Source organism: Balaenoptera acutorostrata, chromosome 3 (genome assembly GCF_949987535.1).
Source record: "Balaenoptera acutorostrata chromosome 3, mBalAcu1.1, whole genome shotgun sequence".
Classification (NCBI taxonomy): Eukaryota; Metazoa; Chordata; class Mammalia; order Artiodactyla; family Balaenopteridae; genus Balaenoptera; species Balaenoptera acutorostrata.
In genome coordinates this window covers 114,633,477-114,658,210 of record NC_080066.1, presented here as the reverse complement: position 1 = coordinate 114,658,210, position 24,734 = coordinate 114,633,477, and the positions used below count along the sequence as shown (strand labels likewise).

Genomic DNA, 24,734 nt, shown 5'->3' with positions numbered 1-24,734 from the left:
GCAGATGTGTTCATTCTATTTTTAACTATCTCCAGGGAAGTTTCTTCTAACTTCTCATCCTGAGTCCGCAACGTTTCTTCTCAGGAATTTGAGAGCTTTGTGAATAGGAGCACGAGCTTCCCTCGGCTTCGGATTCTTTTGCCAAGTCATCTCTCCAGCGTATGAGTTGGAGATCAGAAACACTATGAGAATATGCCAACAAAATCCACACGTCCAGTCAATCACCAAGCCCTGACAATTTATTTCTCTATCCTCACCTCTCTGTATCGACCAACACTGCCTTAGATTCAGGCCCTCATCATCATCCCTTGCCAGGCTGACTTCAACAGCCTCCAGTCATGACCCCCTCAAAACGACATTTTTTTCTTTATTTGTGGCATGCCTATGAAGGTGCAGACATCATCCTAAGCTTGAGGGATGTGGCTGTGAGCAAGATAAATATAGTTCCTGGTCCCATAGAGCTCACAGTCTAGCGGCGGGGACAGGAGGTGGGGAATGTGTATCTTAAAAACAGGGGGTTGCAGTTGATTATATCAAGGGGACTAATGACATGGTGTGGGTGCTGGGGACAAGCATGGGCTCTGGAGCTGGACAAGACTGGGTTCAAATCCTGGCTCCTCCATCACCCTCTGTGTAGCTCTGGGCAATCTCTTTGTACTCAGTTTCTTCATAGGTAAAAAGGGGGATATGTTAGTGCCTATCTCATGGGGTTGCTGTGAGGATGAAATGCCTTGATACCTGTAGAACAGAGCCTGGCATATTGTAATAGCTCAATAAAATTATTTTATTACACAGAATGTTCTGTCTACAAAACAACTCTTGTTAAATGCCTCCGATGGCTTCCCCAGGTTGCAGGATAAGGTCCAGCCTCCAGCATGACCTACAGAGCCTCTGGGATCCCACTCAAGTCTGCCTCTTGGGTCCCAGGTCTGCCTTGAAATGTGCCAGCTCACATCAGTCATCTTGCTCATCTAAGATTCTGCTCTTGCTTGCACCTCTGCCTGGAAAGTCCTTTTTCCCCTCCCCTGGCTCGGCCCTGCTTATCCTTTAAAATTCATCTCAGGTGTCACCCTTGCTAGCAAGTTTTCCCTGACCCTCTTCCAGCCTCCTGGTTTCCCCTCCTCAGCATCCACAGTAACTGCAGAGCTCGAACCTCTACTTACTACACTGTTGTATAACTATTGATGATGGGTCTGCTTCCCACCCGTGAGTTGAGAGTAGAACTTCACTTTTCATTTGTGCTTGTATCTTCAATGCCTAGGACAGTGCCTGGCACACAGCACACACCTAATAAATGTTCAAGGAGCAAATGAATGAAGATTCGTACCAAAAACCTTCCACGAAGCTTTCAAAATGCTGCCTATAGTATTTTGGGCTATATTGGTGCAATCACTCTTCACTTGCAAGTGGTTGATAAATGTCCCCAAATTTTACTCATTGAACACCATGTAAATGAGCTGTCATGTTCCTTCGCTTACAAAATTATTTGCCAATTACACTTAGATGATCCCGGTGTAATTGCCATGTAAACTGTACCCTGGCTGAGATAGCCCAAATCATCAATTTAACTTTACCCTCTCATCATATGGTACTTACCACATAATTAAATAAATGGTCAGCCACCACCACAATTATATATCTCCCCAACAAAATGAAGTAGCTACATTTGTCATTGATTTATTAGTTATGACAATATGCAACACACCACCACATATAATATCAGAAGCTTTAAAAAATGAAAAGCACTATGTACTCTTGAGAAAGACGTTCCAAGTTCATGAACAAAAAGATAAGCATTATAAAAACATTGTTTTCCTTTTTTTAAAAGAGGCACTAAGATATAAAGACAAAAATCATTGTTCTTCCTGAGGAAACTTGTTTTTCCTGAAACTGCAGATAATAAAAACATTTCCAAGCATTCGAAAGTGAATTTAGCTCCTCAACCAAATCACAATTTCTTTCAAACGAGCAGTTGCATTTTTTCGTGGAAGGTAAATATATTTTACTAAGGCTGGCATTCTTTTTTTGATAGACTTGCTAATATCTTATTCAAGGATTAGATAGATGGGAGAGATCCTGAATGTTGATGGTGCCTCTTAGTGAACAAATTTTCATTTGCTTTTCTGGATGCTACCTCCACACCTGGCACAGGTAATCACATTGACTTCCCAGCATGGCCACATTAGGCCAAATGGATTTGCAGAGGTTCTGTCTAAAGGGACCATGTGACTTCCAGAACACACTGCTCTGAGGCCCTACTTGAAAAAGAGGTCAGTGCTGGCCCAAATATCTCTCTACCCCCTGCGGTGGAATAATTGATGTGTAGCAGCCCCTACAGATGTGGAGTCACCAAGGTGATGGATGGATATAAGTATATTATTCACACGTACATCTGTTAATATACAGGTCCCAGTGCAAACACCAAGACCTAAGAATATTATGTGGATTTAGGACAATCCCTGAAGGACTCCAGTTCCATTAAAAATTTGTTTGGCAGCCTGGGGCAGATCTATTCCAACTCCCAGATGCTTCATGCATTTGAGAGGGGGAACCAAATTGCTTTAAAAGTAAATTTAATAAATTTCGTAACGTCAAGTCATTAACATCCTGTGTAGTCATACAGTCTTCATCTTTTGAAATAGTAATGTTAACCTGTGGAATTTTCTTAACCTTTCTAATATCTGAGTTACCATTCTATTTTCCTTGTGTTTTTTGCCAAAGGGGATGAATTACATCCTGAAAGCAGAAGAAACTATCCTACTTTTTCCCTCTATAGATGTTTTTCTTGTCACAAATATACCAGACAATACCCAGAAAGCTCTGTGACCAGAGTCCATTTTGATTTGGAAACTGTAGAGGAAATAATTTACCTTGCATACATTCTCAGTTATTGTTTGATGATTTATAATATTAGCTATAATTTGCTGCTGTAATGGTTGTAACATTGCTTTTACAAGTGCTCATTTATTCATTTAACAGATTTGTTTAGTACATATCATGCATGTGCAGGGCAGGGTGTCAGAGCAGACACCAAAAAGACACAAGCAGTCCCTCAGGGAGGTGACAGTCACAGGTGAATCATTAGGGCAGGGTAGGTGGGGAGAGATTCAACCTCTCTAGGAACACCCGAGATTCTCACACCACCTGTTCTCGGGGTCTCCAAGGGGTGCACACAACTCCCCCCAAATGAACAAAGCATCCTCACTTACAACAGGTTTATGTGATCTTCACAACAACCTTCAGTAGATATGACAGGCATTTTTTCTGGCTAGAGTAAAGATCTGTTTCAGGCCTGAAACTTTTATCTTTAAAATGTTGTCTTTTAATCTTTATCTAGTATTATTTATGCCAGGTGAATTGCTTCAAGATTCCAAAATTCCATGTAACACAGTAGATAAGGAAGATCTGCACATGGGTCTACACAGGGCGACAGATAGTGGGTGACAGCACCCTGGCTCCAGTGAGTTAGGTCACGCACTGGCTCTCGCCCATACATGGTGCCCTTTGATAGTGCAGAAACCCTCAGAGTACAAGGCAGTCTGCAAACTGTCTCTCCAGTGCTTAGCATACCACCACCCTAAAGAGCAAGTGTTCAATAAATCCAGTATTTCTCTGTTATTCTACTTTAAAGCAGTCATCACATTCTAAAGAAAAAGAATAAAGTAATAAATCGGTAAAATGTCTGGGTGACAGCAATTTTTATTTATTTTTTAATGATTTAATTTATTTTTTTTATACAGCAGGTTCTTATTAGTTATCCATTTTATGCATATTAGGGTATACATGTCAATCCCAATCTCCCAATTCATCACACCACCACCACCACAACCCCCCGCCACTTTCCCCCTTTGGTGTCCATACGTTTGTTCTCTACGTCGGTGTCTCTATTTCTGCCCTGCAAACTGGTTCATTCGTACCATTTTTCTAGGTTCCACATATGTGCGTTAATATGCGATATTTGTTTTTCTCTTTCTGACTTACTTCACTCCGTATGACAGTCCCTAGATCCATCCACCTCTCTACAAATGACCCAATTTCGTTCCTCTTTATGGCTAAGTAATATTCCATTGTATATATGTACCACATCTTTATCCATTCGTCTGTCGATGGGCATTTAGGTTGCTTCCATGACCTGGCTATTGTAAATAGTGCTGCAATGAATATTCGGGTGCATGTGTCTTTTTGAATTATGGTTTTCTCAGGGTATATGCCCAGGAGTGGGATTGCTGGGTCATATAGTAATTCTATTTTTAGTTTTTTAAGGAACCTCCAAACTGTTCTCCATGGTGGCTGTATCAATTTACATTCCCACCAATAGTGCAAGAGGGTTCCCTTTTCTCCACACCCTCTCCAGCATTTGTTGTTTGTAGATTTCCTGATGATGCCCATCCTAACTGGTGTGAGGTGATACCTCACTGTAGTTTTGATTTGCATTTCTCTAATAATTAGTGATGTCGAGCACGTCTTCATGTGCTTCTTGGCTACCTGTATGTCGTCTTCGGAGAAATGTCTATTTATGTCTTCTGCCCATTTTTTCATTGGGTTGTTTGTTTTTTTAATATTGAGCTGCATGAGCTGTTTATATATTTTGGAGATTAAACCTTTGTCAGCTGATACATTTGCAAATATTTTCTCCCATTCTGAGGGCCGTCTTTTGGTCTTGTTTGTAGTTTCCGTTGCTTTGCAAAAGCTTTTAAGTTTCATTAGGTCCCATTTGTTTATTTTTGTTTTTATTTCCATTACTCTAGGAGGTGGATTGAAAAAGATCTTGCTGTGATTTATGTCAAAGAGTGTTCTTACTGTGTTTTCCTCTAAGTGCTTTATAGTGTCCGGTCCTACATTTAGGTCTCGAATCCATTTTGAGTTTATTTTTGTGTATGGTGTTAGGGAGTGTTCTAATTTCATTATTTTACATGTAGCTGTCCAGGTTTCCCAGCACCACTTATTGAAGAGACTGTCTTTTCTCCCTTGTATATCCTTGCCTGCTTTGTTATAGATTAGGTGACCATAGGTGCGTGGGCTTATATCTGGACTTTCTATCCTCTTCCATTGATCTATATTTCTGTTTTTGTGCCAGTACCATATTGTCTTGATTACTGTACCTTTGTAGTACAGTCTGAAGTCAGGGAGTCTGATTCCTCCAGCTCCGTCTTTTTCCCTAAAGCTTTGGTTATTCAGGGTCTTTTGTGTCTCCATACAAATTTTAAGATTTTTTGTTCTAGTTCTGTGAAAAATGCCATTGGTAATTTGATAGGGATTGCACTGAATCTGGAGATTGCTTTGGGTAGTATAGTCATTTTCACAATATTGATTCTTCCAATCCAAGAACATGGTATATCTCTCCATCTGTTTGTATCATCTTTAATTTACTTCACCAGTGTCTTATAGTTTTCTGCACACAGGTCTTTTGTCTCCTTAGGTAGGTTTATTCCAAGGTATTTTATTCTTTTTGTTGCAATGGTAAATGGGAGCGTTTCCTTAATTTCTCTTTCAGATTTTTCAACATTAGTGTATAGGAATGCAAGAGATTTCCATGCATTAATTTTGTATCCTGCTAGTTCACCGAATTCATTGATTAGCTCTAGTAGTTTTCTGGTGGCATCTTTAGGATTCTCTATGTATAGTATCATGTCATCTGCAAACAGTGACAGTTTTACTTCTTCTTTTCCAATTTGTATACCTTTTATTTATTTTTCTTCTCTGATTGCTGTGGCTAGGACTTCCAAAACTATGTTGCATAACAGTGGTGAGAGTGGATGTCCTTGTCTTGTTCCTGATCTTAGAGGAAATGGTTTCAGTTTTTCACCATTGAGAATGATGTTTGCTGTGGGTTTGTCATATATGGGCTTTATTATGTTGAGGTAGGTTCCCTGTATGCCCACTTTCTGGAGAGTTTAAATCATAAATGGGTGTTGAATTTTGTCAAAAGCTCTTTCTGCATCTACTGAGATGATCAAATTGTTAATATGGTGTACCACATTAATTGATTTGTGTATATTGAAGAATCCTTGCATCCCTGGGATAAATCCCACTTGATCATGGTGTATGATCATTTTAATGTGTTACTGGATTCTGTTTGCTAGTATTTTGTTGAGGATTTTTGCATCTACATTCATCAGTGATATTGGTCTTTAATTTTCTTTTTTTGTAGTATCTTTGTCTGGTTTTGGTATCAGGGTGATGGTGGCCTCATAGAATGAGTTTGGGAGTGTTCCTTCCTCTGCAACTTTTTGGAACAGTTTGAGAAGGATGGGTGTTAGCTCTTCTCTAAATGTTTGATAGAATTCACCTGTAAAGCCATTTGGTCCTGGACTTTTGTTTGTTGGAACATTTTTAATCACAGTTTCAATTTCATAACTTGTGATTGGTCTGTTCATATTTTCTATTTCTTCCTGGTTCAGTCTTGGAAGGTTACCACTTTCTAAGAATTTGTCCATTTCTTCCAGGTTGTCCATTTTATTGGCATAGAGTTGCTTGTAGTAATCTCTTAGGATGCTTTGTATTTCTGCTGTGTCTGTTGTAACGTCTCCTTTTTCATTTCTAATTTTATTGATTTGAGTCCTCTCCCTCTTTTTCTTGATGAGTCTGGCTAATGGTTTATCAATTTTGTTTATCTTCTCAAAGAACCAGCTTTTTGTTTTATTGATCTTTGCTATTGTTTTCCTTGTTTCTATTTCATTTATTTCTGCTATGATCTTTATGATTTCTTTCCTTCTACTAACTTTGGGTTTTGTTTGTTCTTCTTTCTCTAGTTCCTTTAGGTGTAAGGTTAGATTGTTTATTTGAGATTTTTCTTGTTTCTTGAGGTAGGCTTGTATTGCTATAAACTTCCCTCTTAGAACTGCTTTTGCTGCATCCTATAGGTTTTGGATCATCGTGTTTTCATTGTCATTTGTCTCTAGACATTTTTTTATTTCCTCTTAGATTTCTTCAGCGATCTCTTGGTTATGTAGTAACATATTGTTTAGCCTCCATGTGTTTGTGTTTTTTACATTTTTTTCCCTGTAATTGATTTCTAATCTCATAGTGTTGTGGTCAGAAAAGATGCTTGATATGATTTCAATTTTCTTAAATTTACTAGGGCTTGATTTGTGACCCAAGATGTGATCTATCCTGGAGAATGTTCCGTTTGCACTTGAGAAGAAAGATTAATCTGCTGTTTTTGAATGGAATGCCCTATAAATATCAATAAAGTCCATCTTGTTTAATGTGTCATTTAAAGCTTGTGTTTCCTTATTAATATTCTGTCTGGACGATCTGTCCATTGGTGTAAGTGAGGTGTTAAAGTCCCCCACTATTATTGTGTTACTGTCGATTGCCTATTTTATAGCTGTTAGCAGTTGCCTTATGTATTGAGGTGCTCCTATGTTGGGTGCATATATATTTATAATTGTTATATCTTCTTCTTGGATTGATCCATTGATCATTATGTAGTGTCCTTCCTTGTCTCTTGTGACATTCTTTATTTTAAAGTCTATTTTATCTGATATGAGTACTGCTACTCCAGCTTTCTTTTCATTTCCATTTGCATGGAATAACTTTTTCCATCCCCTCACTTTCAGTCTGGAGGTCTGAAGTGGGTCCCTTGTAGACAGCATATATATGGGTCTTGTTTTTGTATCCATTCAGCCAGTCTGTGTCTTTTAGTTGGAGCATTAAATCCATTCACGTTTAAGGTAATTATCGATATGTATGTTCCTATTACCATTTTCTTAATTGTTATGGGTTTGTTTTTGTAGGTCCTTTTCTTCTCTTGTGTTTCCCACTTAGAGAAGTTCCTTTAGCATTTGTTGTACAGCTGGTTTGGTGGTGCTGAAATCTCTTAGCTTTTGCTTGTCTGTAAAGCTTTTGATTTCTCCATCGAATCTGAATGAGATCCTTGCCAGTAGAGTAATCTTGGTTGTAGGTTCTTCCCTCTCATTACTTCAAATATATCATGTCACTCCCTTCTGGCTTGTAGAGTTTCTGCTGAGAAATCAGCTGTTAACCTTATGGGAGCTCCCTTGTATGTTATTTGTCGTTTTTCCCTTGTTGCTTTCAATAATTTTTCTTTGTCTCTAATTTTTGTCAATTTGATTACTATGTGTCTCGGCATGTTTCTCCTTGGATTTATCCTGCCTGGGACTCTCTGTGCTTCCTGGACGTGGGTGGCTATTTCCTTTCCCTTGTTTGGGAAGTTTTCGACTATAATCTCTTCAAATATTTTCTTGGGTCCTTTCTCTCTCTCTTCTCCTTCTGGGTCCCCTATAATGTGAATGTTGTTGCATTTATTGTTGTCCCAGAGGTCTCTTAGGCTGTCTTCATTTCTTTTCATTCTTTTTTCTTTATTCTGTTCTGCAGCAGTGATTTCCACCATTCTGTCTTCCAGGTCACTTATCCGTTCTTCTGCCTCAGTTATTCTGCTATTATTTCCTTCTAGTGTATTTTTAATTTCAGTTACTGTACTGTTCATCTCTGTTTGTTGTTCTTTAATTCTTCTAGGTGTTTCTTTTTTAATTCTTCTAGGTCTGTGTTAAACATTTCTTGCATCTTCTCGATCTTTGCCTCCATTCTTTTTCCGAGGTCCTGGATCATTTTCACTGTCATTATTCTGAATTCTTTTTCTGGAAGGTTTCCTATCTCCACTTCATTTAGTTGTTTTTCTGGGGTTTTATCTTGTTCCTTCATCTGGTATATAGCCCTCTGCCTTTTCATCTTGTTTATCTTTCTGTGAATGTGGTTTTTGTTCCACAGGCTGCAGGACTGTAGTTCTTCTTGCCTCTGCTGTCTGCCGTCTGGTGGATGAGGCTATCTAAGAGGCTTGTTCAAGTTTCCTGATGGGAGGGACTGGTGGTGGGTAGAGCTGGGTGTTGCTCCAGTGGGCAGAGCTCAGTAAAACTTTAATCTGCTTGTCTGCTGATGGGTGGGGTTTGGTTCCCTCCCTGTTAGTTGTTTGGCCTGAGGTGACCCAACACTGGAGCCTACCCAGGTCTTTGGTGGGGCTAATGGCGGACTCTGGGAGGGCTCACTCCAAGGAGTACTTCCCAGAACTTCTGTTGTCAGTGTCCTTGTCCTCATGGTGAGCCACAGCCACCCCCGGCCTCTGCAGGAGACCCTCCAACACTAGCAGGTAGGTCTGGTTCAGTCTCCTATGGGGTCACTGCTCCTTCCCCTGGGTCCTGATGCACAGACTACTTAGTGTGTGCCCTCCAAGAGTGGAGTCTCTGTTTCCCCCAGTCCTGTCGAAGTCCCACTAGCCTTCAAAGTCTGCAATCAAATCCCACTAGCCTTCAAAGTCTGATTCTCTAGGAATTCCTCCCCCTGTTGCCGGACCGCCAGGTTGGGAAGCCTGATGTCGGGCTCAGAACCTTCACTCCAGTGGGTGGACTTCTGTGGTACAAGTGTTCTCCAGTTTGTGAGTCACTCACCCAGCAGCTATGGGATTTTATTTTATTGTGATTGCGCCCCTCCTATCATCTCACTGTGGCTTCTCCTTTGTCTTTGGATGTGGGGTATCTTTTTTGGTGAGTTCCAGTGTCTTCCTGTCGATGATTGTTCAGCTGTTAGTTGTGATTCCAGTGCTCTCGCAAGCGGGAGTTAGCGCACATCCTTCTACTCCGCCACCTTGAACCAATCTCCAACAGCAATTTTTAAAATGATGTGAACAAGAGTCCCTAAATTGAGTCAGGCAAAAAGTACATTCCCAGGTGCTTGGAACAATTCAGGGATCCTTTTTAACTGAAAAGGGAAGACAACACTATTTGTCTCCTAGATGCACAAAATAAGTTATATGAGCAAAAGAATGTGGTCCAGGACTTTCACATGTCCAAAATGAGCCTCCTGTCCCCAGGCATCAACCTCAAAATGCCTAAGTGCTATAAATTTCCAGCAGATCTTTCCATCCACAAGCTACCAAAGTAAGTAACTCAAGGCTGGAAGTCAAGTATCTCAAATCCCTCAAAGAGAAGTAATGCTTCTCCCTGCTAAACTCTCAGCTACTCACCTTAAACTGACAGGAATCAAGGGGGACAAGCAAATGGAACTTCAAAGCTCCTATGAGGCCACCAGCCCTACTCAGCAAGGCTGAGGGGAGGTGGCAGCCAAACTGAGACAGCTCAGGCTTTTGAAGCGTGATCGAGTGTCTGTTGTTAACTGAAGAGTACAGGCATGTGGTAGCTGCTCGTGTTGTGAAGCTCAGCTTTCTTGGGCCAGAGCTGCCTGTCCTCTCAGCAGAGGAGGGTAGGCAGGGAGAGGTGGGCACCGGGAAGTGGGAAAACAGAGAGCCTGTCATCTCTTCACTTCAAGCAATGAGAAATGGAACACAGGTAGACACAGAAGGGCAAGCAAAAGAAACACAGCTGAATGTATTTTGGGAAATTTTCTGGTATGACTAAAAACTTTGTGAGAAGTATATTGTTTTTCTTATGATACTAATGAAAGCTATTTAAAAAAAAATGATATAAATACCTAAATATAGATGGTAAAGGAAGGAAAACATCTGTACTGAGCTTTTGTTAGCCAGTCATATTATTAGTTTAATTCAGTCTATTTTTATAAGTACTTAGAGTAATGACACAATAAGGAACGAGGAAAACATTTCAGACCCTTCAAGGGCAGATTGTTATACTCAAATCCATTTTCCATTATGCCCATTTTTATTCTCTCATTTAAGCCATGGACTTATCCAGTTAATCTATGGCAAACTGACCCTTCCCCCATGGAATTTACAGTTGATTCTTGTCACTCTCCTGTTTTAAAATAAAATCAAACCTTCAATGAGTCCCCATTGCCCCCAGAGAAAAGTTCAATCCATTAAAAGGACATTCAGTCTCTTTTACCACCCAGCCCTAACCTGCAGGACACAACTTAGCCTCAGCCACACCAGAAGGCTCACCCCACCTCCCTTACTTGCCCATAAAATTTCCTCCCATCTCCTCTCCTCCCCTCTTTATCCAACAAATCATATATGGCCTGTGAGGTCTACATCAAATTACCTCTCTGAGCCTTCCCTACCCTGAGGAAGAATCAATAAAACTTTGCTCTATGCTCCAAACAGTACTTTGCTTATCCTACAAGAAGTTTACTGCTCAAAATTATATTACATTCATCATTTATGGGTCCACAGATGACTACATTTAATCTATGGTCATCTCCCTCAGATTGCAAATCCCTAGAAGAAAGAAGCGAAACTCATTCATCACGTATTCCTAACACATAAACAACTGCCTGGCACTCGCAGGTGCTTAATATATATGAACTCATCATCACCATTTCCCCCACGTTTTCTCATTTATCAAATTGAATGAAGAATGTTGTTTTGGGCTTTCCTGGTGGCGCAGTGGTTGGGAGTCTGCCTGCCAATGCAGGGGACATGGGATCGAGCCCTGGTCTGGGAGGATCCCACAAGCCACAGAGCAACTGGGCCTGTGAGCCACAAGTACTGAGCCTGCGCGTCTGGAGCTTGTGCTCCACCACAACTACTGAGCCTGCGTGTCTGGAGCTTGTGCTCCGCAACAAGAGAGGCCACGACAGTGAGAGGCCTGTGCACCGCGATGAAGAGTGGCCCCCGCTCACCACAACTAGAGAAAGCCCTTGCACAGAAATGAAGACCCAACACAGCCAAAAATAAATAAATAAATAAATAAATAATTTTAAAAAAAGAATGTTGTTTTTCCAAGGCTATTTCTATGTGGTTGGTTAATGTCTGCCCAACATGACATGGTGCTACCTATGCAAATTTATCTCCCAAGTTTAAGCCAGGCCTTTATGCTTGGCTCTTTTTCCTAATTATCGCACAGATGTCTGGTGTCAGTTTGACATTGCTTTCTCCTACTAGATACTCTGATTGGCTACAGAATTTAAAAAAACTTCTGCTTTGTTTTCCTGCAATTGATTGCATATGATGTGGTACCATTTTGTGAATTAGGCATGGATAAAAACTATTTGGGAGATGACAGTTATCTTTTTGGAAGCAAACGGACATGAATTGTAATCTCTTGAGGGAGAAGTTGCTGTCATGCTCTGCTGCTTTACTCTTCAGCAGTCTAACTCTGAAGATAATATAAATTCTTTCAAAGGAAAAAAATCGAAATAGTCTGTGAAGAACCATTTATGATGCTTCTACTTACATGTAATTTTTGGTGACTTTTGCTTCTTTAGTCAATAAAAATGGTGGTGAGGGAAACAACCTTAGTGTCCACCATCAGTTGAATGGGTAAACTGTGTTATAACTGTGCAATGGAATACTATTCAGCAATAAAAATGAATGAACAATTGGAACATACAACATCAAAATAAGTATGCTGGGTGAAAGAAACCAGACCAAAAAAGAAAAAAAAAGAGAGAGAAAGAGAACATGTTGTTTGATTCCATTTATGCAAAATTCTAGAAATTACAATCTAACAGTGACAGAAAGTAGACCCTTGATTACTTAGGGATGAAGGAAAGGCTGAGAGGGAAGGGAGGGAGCAGTTACAAAGGGTCATGAAGAGGCTTTTGGAGGTGATGGATATGTTCACCACCTTGACTGTGGTGACGGTTTCACGGGTGTATACATTTGTCAATTTGTCAAAACTTGCAAAATTGTTTACATTAAGTATATACAATTTAGTATGCCAATTATACCTCAATGAAGCTGTTAAAAAAGTGGACAGAGGTGAAGAAGGGAATCCATTCAAGAACATATGTATACAATGCTATTTTAAAAGTGGTTTTCAAAGAGGAATGTCCAATATGCTCAATACTTGCAAAATTCAAACATTTTCCTGCAAATGTCATTTTCTAAAAAGATAGGAATTTTATTTTTGAAGGAGCAGCCAGATTGCAAGCAGATGATTAATTATCATGGAAAATCATTGATGTATCATCACCATTTCACAGTATTTCTTACAGTTAGAATAAAGCTCCTTCATATCTCTCATAAAGGTATTGTGAAGGTTTAATTGATTTGTGTTGGTGAAAACCCTTGGTTACTGTTATGGAAAAGAATTGAATTAAGTATCAAAATATAAATGTACAACTTATGTTATTGTTTATTTGCTTTTGTTTATAATAAATATTGCAGGGTGCCAACTATTCTAACACATTATTAACTCAGGGGAGACACCAGACTCAGAGACTTGTACATCTGTTGGTTTAATGTTTAAATTATAGACTCTACAGAGATGTTTAATGAAACTCATGTAGCTAAGTCTACATACTAGATAATCTTGCAAATAAATACCTCTTGCCCACTCATTAAGGAGCAGTAATGACTTATACAGTGTGAACTAAGAAATATAAATCTCTAGACTTAGTTGTATACTTTCTTTATGGAAAGGTAGATATTTTTTTGCCTTCTTTTGAGAAGAATAACTAAATATTAACTCAGCACCACAGTAAGGAAATACAATAAAAAATATAAATGACAATATTGCACAGGGGATATGTAGATAGACATTGTGCTCAGATAGACAGTAACTCAGAGTTTGTTTGAAAGATGTTTAAACAACAGGCTGTATCTAGATTAGCAGACACAGCATGCAGTAGAACAGTGACTCAATAATTGTCTTTAAGTATCATTCAATGGCAATCCACACCCAATAGGTCTTCAGTAACTGTTAAACAGTATTATTCATAATTTCAGCCCCTGAGATTGTGAGTTAACAACAGTGAACAAATCTGGAGATTACAGTCCCTCACTATTCGCAAAGCAGAGGTAAAGATGTTCCTATGTTATCTCTAGCCCAACTAATACAGACATGATGGTGGAGAAAATTCATTCAAGAAAGTGTTGACCATTAGGCGGGAACAAGGTTATTCTTTAAGAGATAAACATTTTAAGAAGGGCTGTTTGCTGTGGATCTGAGGTAGAGATCCACAGCAAAGGGGATAATGATTTTCACATTTTGGATGAGAATGTCATTATGAGGCAGCTACTGGATACTTGCTATTCATTACGTCTGTAAAGAGTTCCACAATTTACAGGACTAGAATACAGTTGTCACAAGCCACATGTGGCAATTTAAACGCAAACATAAGTTAATTATAGTTAGAAATTCATTTCCTCAGTTGCTCTAGCCACATTTCAAGTGCTCAGTAGATAGGTGTGGTTAGTTATTGCACATCGGATGTGCAATATAGAATATTCCATCATCACAGAAAGTTCTAGTGGATAGTGTTGGGCTAGAATGAGACAGAGACCAACACAGGGATGCTAAGTTAAGAATTCTGTAGTACGGATTTGAGACCAGGAGTGCACGTTGGTTACAAAGAGGTTGTGTCACTCAACTCCCAAAGAGAGGAGAGACCTTGGTTCATATTCTCCTAGCCTGGCTTTCATTTCAATAAATAGTCTAGCGTTAAAGTGCCCTTTGTGTCCCCATGCCCTCTGGGACCTCAAAAACTAAATGTGTGTTTTCCATAAAATATTAAATCAAGAGAAATTAAGACAGCACACTTAATGTGAAATAAAGTTCATATACTCCTGTTTAAACACAGATTAGAATTTCTGTCAGAACAATGCCAGTGAAAAGTTGACATTCTAATTAAAACAATTTACATTATAAAGCACTGAATATCTTTATCTTGCTATTATGAAATGCCCTCTTTAAAAAAAAAATCAAGGCTCTACTCAACAGGGAATTGAATACTAAGGGCAGTATTTAAAAACCCACATACAAGAGAGGTGGTTAGGGTCACTGGCATTTTTACACACCAACAACCCAGGTCTCTAAAAACAGAAGCATCCTCTACCAGTTTTGTGATTTTTTTTTTTTTTTATCTTTCACAAGACTATTTGCATGCAGCAATAGGATTTCGAGGCTGTTTTTCTCGCAATGATATAAAATACACTGCAAAATGCAAACAGCAAAAAACTAAAGCATCCTCTCTCTCTTCCCCCTCTTCTCTCCTTCTCTCTTCTCCCTCTCTCTCCTTCTCTCACTTAATATCACAGGGAACAGTTCTGGAACCCTGTGAACTAACATACATGCAGGACTCCCACACATTGTTTACTCAATCCAAATTCTGAGTATGTAAGAGGGGCAGAAAATCAGCCCCACAGTCGGGTACCCAAGGATTCGTGTTCATTGCCTTTGTCGATTTTATGCTATCAGTGAAAGGAATAAAGATGAGATCCTTAAAGCTTGAATTTTCATTTCCTATGACAACGTGCTTTTTCTTCATGCATTATCACACTCCACTACTTGGTTTCCACCCCTTCATAATTGATATCGGCCATTTGAAGCATTCAGTAAAAACCTCATGAGGGTTCATCAAATGTCCCCCAGTCTATAATTCTTGCTTCTAACATATTCAGAAGCATATTCATCCAAGTGTTTTCTACTTCCTCTCCATGGATTTCCCTGTGCACAGGGACCAGTGTAATGACAGTTGTATTAATTATATGCTGAAAAACCCACATAGCAGCCAAAATGATGGAGATCATCGTTTTAAATATTTTATTAAAATAACCCAATGTAGAACAGATAAAGTAGACTCTCTTGATAATGAGAGGTTCATTAATTTTACAAGAATTCTAGAAAACTTAGAATGGTCATCAAAATTACCTCTTTCTTTTTTTTTTTTTTTTTAAGAAGAGGAAAACCTTCCATTGTCACTTTAGAGAGCAAAGGTCTAGTAAAATTTTCTAAGGTATTTTTTAAAATAATTACTTACCTTTCTGGAAAAAGTTTTGAAAAAATAGCTTGAAATATGGAGGATTTAGATTTCATAGTATTACTTGAAATGCCTGTAAATTTTCAGCTTCTGCAGTTTACCCCATTAAAACTTGGTTTATTAGCATATAATGACTTCTGATAAGTAAAACTGATATTCCCCATAAACAAACAAGTAGCACATTAAAATCCTTCCCTAACTAACAGCAAGAGCAGCACAATCTTGCCTACCAAGTGCGTCTCCAGGTACAGTTTAAGGCCATCCATCTCTGCTTTGGGAGGTGTCCAATTCTCAGTGGTTTCCATGGCTTCGTTTAACCATTGAATAAATTCATCCAGCTTGTTTACAAACCCCTTGTGACAGAAAAGAGGAAAAAAGGACAAGAAAAGCATGTTAACTGGTTATTTTTTAAAGCCAATCTTAAAAATTCCAAACCTTGTCGATGGTAAAATTGATACCATTGCACTCCCATCCTATTTCCACGTTCTACAACAAAATTCCCACCATTCTTGCCACTGAAATCTATTAAAATGGAAAGAAACTGTCCATGACTCCTTCTTAGTTTTTTCCTAGGAACACTTTTTTTGAGGAATTTGGATTGGACTGCAGGGTGTCATTGGAAAGGTGACCTCAAATCATCAAAACATTTCTGGGTGTCTGACAAGTGCCCGCTCACCAAAAAATCAGGTCAGGTCTGCTAGGAACACTCATTGGCTTTGAGGGATAAAAGTACTCCTATAAAGATGGTGTTCTTTACTCAGAAGCCCATGGAGTTGAGGTGCCTTAACTGAACTAGAAATCTATTTTTAAATTACAAAAGTGTTTAAAGGGACTTGGATGAGTGATGAGTTCTACTAACAGCCCAAATGTCTGTGACTGACTCTGGGTTCTAAGAAGCAAGGAAAGGTAGAGGACCAATGAACAAATGTAAATGCCTAACTCTGGGTGTGCCCTGGCCATCAAAAAAATATTCTTGGCTAAGAAGCACAATTCACAATAATCTTGCAAGTTTTCAAATAGTGGTTATAAAAATTTATTGACCATTTAAAAGAACACATCTGTGGAAACTGAAAATATTTTGAAAAAATGAAAGCCCAGCTGTGAACCTTAGGGGAAGGAACCGGGGCCGGGCACCTGCTTGCCATGGCTGGGTAAACAGCACCACCTGGAGTTCAAAAGGAGAAAGGACAGGCTTCTACATTTGAACTCACTGAGATGGCTTGAGAGCTATTTCCCTACTGAACTTAACCCATTTTTCAGATTTACCTTTTGATTAGTTTTGATTAATATTTTAATGCTCAACTTGTGAGTTAACTTGTAATAAAAAGCTAAACACTCCTCCCTATCAGGGGGGATCTTAGCTTTCCTCCTCCTCTCCTGCTTACATGTGTAGGCACAAACATATAAACAGAAATCATGAAAGCAAACGAAACGGTAGTCCATCCAATTCTTGACACCTTTGTCACCTGCTATTTCTCCATCTCTCCCAGCCCCTTTCTGTGTGTACTGTCACCAGTGTTCTGTGTAGTGGACAGGGTACTGAATACTATCCCCATATCATGAGACGGCTATTCTCAGAGAAACGAAGTAGTCTCCACTCTATATACCGAACCATGCAATGTGCAGGAGAATTCACATTTGGATGCAGACAACGAATATCTGATGCTCATTTTCAGAAGCTCTGCTAGAGTCTTTGTGGTGTGAATGAAGGAAAATGAGGCTGACATAAGTAACAACATAGGAAAATGAGAAAAAAATACAAAATTTTACTTACTTTGTAATATAAATCAAATCCTATCCAAGAGATATACTGGTCACTCATTCATTCTTTTAACAACTATTTATTAAGCACCTACTCTGTGTAAAGCACACTGCTGGACATTACTGGGAATAAAATGATAAATATCACTGAAGTAAAAATTTCAGCTGAACATAAAGCATGTCTAAGCACTGGCCTACTGAATTCAGGTAATTTTAATCATTAGAAAAAGTTTTACAAGCAATAAAGAGTTGGGACACGCTCCCGGATTTTCCTGTGAAATGTACTCTGTCCGTATCAGAGTTCTGTCTATACCCAAATTTGTTTCTAATTTTAGTATTTGACCTGTCTGTTTCTGTAATATTCTGAGTTCACACGTACTTACCTGGAGAGTCAAAGACAACTATAAAAATCACATTTTCTTCACGGCACAATCCAATGCTGCACTACATAAAAAGCACATTTTACACACGTTCGACTCACTGCTACAGGCTGAATTACAAACCTTTGAAAGGCCACATTTTAGCCTTCGTCATTCAGACTCCTGTATCTCATCAGTTCAGTCTCTCTCCTGTCACTTCCTACCACTGGTGTCCTTCTCGTCCCTTTTTGCCCCTCTTCCATTACCTTTCTCTGACTCCCTGCCGAGCTCTCCAGGGGCACACTGAGGGTGACCAGTCCACAGGTCCCACTCCTCTTGGGCTACCCCCTTAATTGTTTCCTCCTCGGTGGGCCCCTTGCCATACTCATATTTGATACATGTTCTGAGAGCCTGATGATTGAAGCCAAGCCAGGATTCAACCCCCAGAAGAAACCTTGGTCATCCAACTTGGGAGAAAATGGAACAGCCGTTAGCCTGTTACTACCTTCAGTTGACAGCACACTTCCCACTTCCAAATCATTTGCTGGAGGAATCAAATCATTTGCATTTTGAAAGTTCCTTAATGGGGTGCTTTTAAAGAATCTTACTCTTAAACTTTCTAAAGCATCAATCTCTTTAAAGACTAAGAAGCACAGTGCAAGTGTATGTAAAGGTACACTTTCAGGTGTGTGAAAAATAATTTGCTAGAGCCCTCAGCTGGTTAACATACATTTGAAGACTATATTTGCAAGGAAAATATAAAGTTAGTCTTGCAAACAGTTACACTCTCATAACAGGTTAAGTACCCATTATTGAACCCTCCTGCACTATCGGTGGGAATGTAAACTGGCGCAGCCATTATGGAAAACAGTAGGGAGGTTCCTTTAAAAACTAAAAATAGAGCTAAAAATACCAATATGATCCAGCAATCCCGCTCCTGGGCATATATCCAAAAAAAAAAAAAAGAAAACTCTAATTCGAAAAGATGTATGCACCCCAATGTTCATAGCGGCACTATTTACGAAGACATGGAAGCAACCTAAGTGTCCAACGACAGATGAATGGATAAGGAAGTGGTGTGTATATATATATATAGATATATATATAGATATATATATACATACATACAATGGAATACTACTCAGCCACGAAAAAGAATGAAATATTGCCATTTGCAGCAACAGGGATGGACCTAGAGATAATCATAGTAAGTAAAGTAAATCAGACAAGGACAAATATTATATCACTTATATATGGAATCTAAAAAATAGCACAAATGAATCTATGTACAAAACAGAAACAGATTCACAGACATAGGAAACAAACTTATAGTTACCAAAGGGGAAAGGGGGGAGGCATACATTGGGGGGGAAGGGATAAATTAGGAGTACAGGATTAACAGATGCATACTACCATATATAAAATAAACAGTAAGGATTTACTGTATAGCACAGGGAACTATATTCAATATCCTGTAATATCCTATAATGGAAAATAATCTTAAAAAAAAAAATATATATATACATATATGTATCTGAATCAATTTGTTGTACACCTGAAACTAACACAATGTTGTAAATCAACTATGCTTCAATTTAAAGAAGAATACTCATTATTTCTTTTATTTTCCTAACTATTTCTCTTCTATGACAAACCTAGTCTGGTTAACTAGAAACTATGTGGGTGATTACTGTTGCCCTTTGACAAAGCTGTCATGTGCAGCTGGGACAAAAAGGAGGGCCTTCCTTGTATCAGACATGGGACCAGGAAACAGTGACATGGTAGGAAACAAGACATGGTCCCTGCCTTATGGAGTTAAAAGCCCAGGGGTAAATTTTTATAGAATTACATGATTTTTACAACAAATTGAAATTGAAAACTATTTCTCTAAAAGGGGAAGTAGACAACAGGAAGTAGACACTTGTGTTGTCAACACAATTCTGTGAAGTGGTGCTGATTATGGTCATTTTACAGATGAGAAAACTGAGGGTCAAAGAAGGTGACTAGCCCACTGGCAGGGTTGGGATCTGAACCCATATCTCATTCCAAACTCTATTCCTCTCATGGTAACACGGTGCCCTCTAGAAACAGTGCTCCTAGAGACACATTATCTGACCCAGATGAGGGTGAAGAAACATTTCTTGCCACTCCCACATTCTTAGTGCTGAGATAAAACTCTTTACGTTCTAAGCCCTTCCCCCTTCACATTCACTATTTTCTGTTAATTTTTCTGAAAGGGGATCTGTGATGAGGTTAGACACAACAAAGAACTTTTTTTTTAAGCAAGCAAAAATCACGGTAAATTTCATTTCTAATTTATAGAAAATTTAAACCCAAACTTTAAGGCAGTTACATGCTTAAGCAAGCCCATTCTAACAGTGCCTTAATTACGGATGAGTTTGACTCAGCTTAATCACAGAGGAGATGGCCCCTGGTTCTCAGGAGATAGTTTAGCCAATGGGCTCAACTGCTAATGTCCTCTCAGTATTTGTTGTTTGGATGTGTGTGTGAACATGTGTGTGTTCACCCCCAGAAGGATGCACATTTCTCAGTGGACAGAGAAATCAAGTGTGAAATCTGACCTAGTCCAGATCAAGTCAGCTGCCTTCAGAGAGGGACCTGCTGAAAATCATCAAGAAGTGAACTATTTTCACCGTATTTCTGAAAATAAAAAAGGGCAGCCTCTGCTGTTGAACTTTTTAAACCATTCAAAAAAAGTATTTACCCCTTTCTTACTATTCCAAGATTAAAGGATTCAGTGAATGACCTCATCTGAACAATGCTAGCTGAAACAATAAGTAATCCTCACACAACATTCACTATGTGCCAGGTATTGGGCACATGGCATCGGGCATATCTCCCTACTTCTCAGGGCCTCAGTCTTCTCATCTGTAAAATGGGGTGACAGTAGTACCCACCTCACAGGGTCTTTATGAGACTCAAATGATCTAGTTGGGCCAGCTGATCTAACAATTTGTCTAAGTCCCTGGCAGAAATTAGAACTTGAAAAACATTTAAATGAGGATTAATTGTGGCAGCAGGAGAGGGTATAGTAAAAGAGAAAAAAACATGCTTATCATCAACCAGTGTGGATAATGATAATAGAATAGCTGCTACAACCAGACAAAACTGAATTTGATTCCAGGCTCCATCCACCTCTTACTAACAGTATAAACTAAATGAGCTACTTGATGTCTCTGAACTTCAGTTTCTTCATCTATAAGACAGGGACAGGGATATCCATTTGGGGTTTATGTGAGGATTTCAAGAGAAATTATATTTTAAAGCCTGGCTTGATAAATGATTTTTAAAAACCATTCCTAATTAACAGGTTCCAATTTGATCTTTTATGTCATTCACTCAAAACTTCTGGTTATTCACTAAGCATACAGCACTCTGCTAGGTGTCCAGGGAAGATGGAGAGAAAAGTCTTCTCACAGCCACAGTATGAGAGGTGGCACCAACCACTCTGGGGGTGCAGAGGAGGGAGTCATGACTTCTGTCTCAGATCATCACGTGAGGCGGTGTGGCAGGGGCAGCAACTGAACCTGCAGGTTAGCAAAGATTTCCCTACCTCCTTATTCCACCAGCAAGTCCGAAGGGGATCACATTTCTCTATTAAACAACTACAAGTTTAAGAATAATCTGGCTTAATTTTTCAAAACAGGACACATGCTTTGGAGCCAGTCTTTACATTAGTAATGGTTACCAATGAGTAATTGCAATGCTCTTACCCTACCCACAAGGAAGCTTAATTTAGGCTCTGACAGCTGGTAAAATGAGAACTCCCCTTAGAAGCAAACTTATGCATTGAGATTTTATATGTACATCTACCAACATATATATTTAATCTTCCATTTTTGCTTAATTCTTAGACACCTAATTCCTATATGAAATGACTAATTAAGCTTTTTACACAATAGCACTCAAATGTAATTTACCTTTCCTAACCACATATCAATGTACTTAATGTGCCACCAAGACACAGAGGCTCAAGATAAAATCAAAGCGAGTTAAAAGTGGTACTTTGGACTCAACCAACTCACACATTTACCCACATCCTTACCTATAAAATGCAACGCTGTACAAGTAATTGACAGAAGGGAGGGTATGGTGTGTACTCTTAGAAGAAAGACTGAAGAGAAAATCAAATGGTTTAAGGCAGTTGTAACTCTGTTGCCACAAGAATACTCAAATACTGAAATGTTTTATGAAATATTTAGCTTCTCTTCTAAAGGTTGAATGGAATGTCTTTAGAATTTTAAAATATTTCTGATAAAATTATCCCAGAATAAAGGCTGTCAGTTGGAAAGAGAGAATGAAAAGGGCATCGAATGGTATTATCTAAAACTGACCAGGTAGGAAGTTCTATTCTGAACTCAGTATCATGTGGAAGGGATAAATTGAGCTGAATCCCCAATTTCTTCCAACACTAATGACAGTGGTTTCAACTGGGAAAAGAAGAGCCCAGAAAGATCCCTGACTCTCATAATGGGAAAGGGTTTCCTCCAACAAATCCAGAGGCTTTGACTTCAGTTGCTCCCTATTGATTTCTAAGAAGAAATAATCAACAATTTTAAGGGAAAAACAAGTTTGGAATGCATATCATCAAAGTCTAATAAAAATAGGAATGAATAAAAGAATTGGGAATAAACTGGAACTAATAATAATATTAACTGAGTACCAATTACATGCCAGGCACTTATTTAATACTTACAACTACTCTATGCTGTAAGATTCCCACACTCTGCATTTTACAGAGGAGAAAACTGAAGCACAGACAAGCTCAAATACTTAACGGCTGTCAGAAGTGAAGCTGGGGATTCTCCCACATACCTTTGCTCACTGGCTCTGTGTAAGACCTTGTTTCAAGCACCCCCAATCCTCCAGAGGCACTGGATGACCATATCAAATCATCTTTATCTGCCTCTAAATCCCAAACAAGGACCTAAGATGCTCACACTTTAGAATTTAGGATTATGATCATTTAATAGTTTACTTATAGGTATTTTATATCCAGTATTATAAATAACAGTACTAAACATTTGGGTGCTGACTATCTACCAACTATTCTTCTGATAATTTATGTAGTCCTTTAATCTTCACAAATTTCTCTACTGTACAGAGGAAGAGGCTGAAGTGTAGAAGAGTTATATATAATTTATTCAAGGTCATAAAGCCATTAAATAGCTATTAAGTAGTTTTGTTCCAGGGCTCAAGCTCTGAACTGCTACACCACACTGTCTTTCTAAGCAGACTCACCCTGAGGTTCACAGAGAAATACAAAGGACAGAAACATCCACTGTTGTCCATTCTTACTTCCCAAGCCTCTGTGAGAAGCCCAGCCTGTGCCACACGACTTCAACGTTCCCATCACAGCCGCTGTGTTTTAGATAATTCTCCCTACTCCGCGCTCTTTTCCATCTTCCTTTTCTCCTTTCTTTCTTGACTGCTGTTCTCTTTTGCCTTTTCCTTCTCTTTCCTCTCCTCCTAGCCCCTCCACTCCCTTGTTCTTCACTCCTCTCTCTTTCACTCCCCTCCCTTCCTCTCCTCTCCTCTTCCTTCTCATTCCTTCTCTCTTTTTTCTATAGCTCAAAGTCTCCCCCAACAATTGATTGTTGGAGTTAATCAATCACTTTTAATAAACCACATTTCCTCACATGTCCATACAGTTTTAATGAAAAGGGCTGTCTCCTTGACACTGAAGTACAGAGCTGAAATGTTGTTATAATCTTGTGTTTAGATATAAATACTTTCCTGATTAGTAAAACCTCCTTGTAAATCTAATAACTGGAACAAGAATGCATGTAGCAAGATGGGAGTGTTTGTAGATACTAAAATTATTAAAAAGATTACTTGTGATTGTTGAGTCTTGTTTATCTAAATATTCTAAATTTTCTCTAGGGGACATACAGTTCTTCAGTAATAACAAAGTTATACTTTTAGAAAAAAATGGAATTCAATGCGGAGAGTTTATCACATTGAATGAGCAAGAAAATAACCAACTTTCTACCAGAGAAATTCAGGGCGGTGAGTCAGTAAAGGGTAACAACTCAGCCACTGCACTACCATTGGAGCCAAGAAGATAGAAAACAGCATTTACTAAATACATCTGCTTGAAAAGGAGAAGCATTCCCGTGCAGATTAGAAGCACAGACCTGATCTTCAAAAGGCCCTTACATCCCGGCTAGTTCAATGCCCCCATCTTACAGGTGAGGAAACTGAGGCTCAGAAAGGTTAACTACTTGATTGGTAACAGGCAGCCAGTTGGTAGTTGAGGCAGAAGAACCCAGGTGCTGTGTCCTTAAGTATAGAACTCTAATTGTTCACTTTAAAGTTTTCATGGACATCTTTTGAACAAAATTTCTAGAGTTCAAAAAAAAGGACAGAATTAGAATTTTAAAGAATAATGTAAAATTCCAGAGTACTGTTGGTTTACCTAATTGGGTATAGTATCTAGATTGGGTGGCATTGGACCAGCTGAAAAAGAATAGAGGGCACTGAGAAGAACAGAGAACATTCTTGGCAGATAAAATCCAGTAGAGAAGAGTTCATTCTGAGAAATCTAAGTAGCCGATGGCTAACGCTCTGGAGGCAAATAGGGAAACTGAGAAATGAGGTTGGAGAGTCTGGCCAAGAGCCAGGCACATACACCTCGCCCCGGAGTTAGGACTTTATCCTAAGAACGATGGGGGTGGTCACTGCAGTTCTGAAGCAGAAGAGAGAGAGAATCTGATTAGCATCTTAGAAGACTTGCTCTGACTGCAGAGTGGAGAGTGGATTGCCAGGTTGTTAGGCTGAGATCTGAAAAGCCAGTAAAAAGGCTGCTACACTACTCCATGAAAAAGCCGATGAGGGCTAGACTGAGTAGCAGCAGTGGACACGGAGGGAACGTGCAAGACTGCAGAGAGAGACAGAAGTTAAAATGGGCAGGACCAGTTGAATGTGATGGATTAAAAAATCTGAGAAATTTGTTAC

General features: G+C 39.1%; 1 protein-coding gene across 8 annotated transcripts in view; it reads right to left on the bottom strand.

Moving 5' to 3' along the window:
- AKAP6 (A-kinase anchoring protein 6) overlaps positions 1-24,734 on the bottom strand; it is a 583,878-nt gene that overhangs the window by 222,079 nt on the left and 337,065 nt on the right. For all 8 annotated transcript variants that reach the window (XM_057542788.1, XM_007180694.3, XM_007180696.3 and 5 more), the window contains one exon: positions 15,867-15,989. In XM_057542788.1, the coding sequence (XP_057398771.1) occupies positions 15,867-15,989 (123 nt within the window). The remainder of the gene's footprint in view (positions 1-15,866; positions 15,990-24,734) is intronic.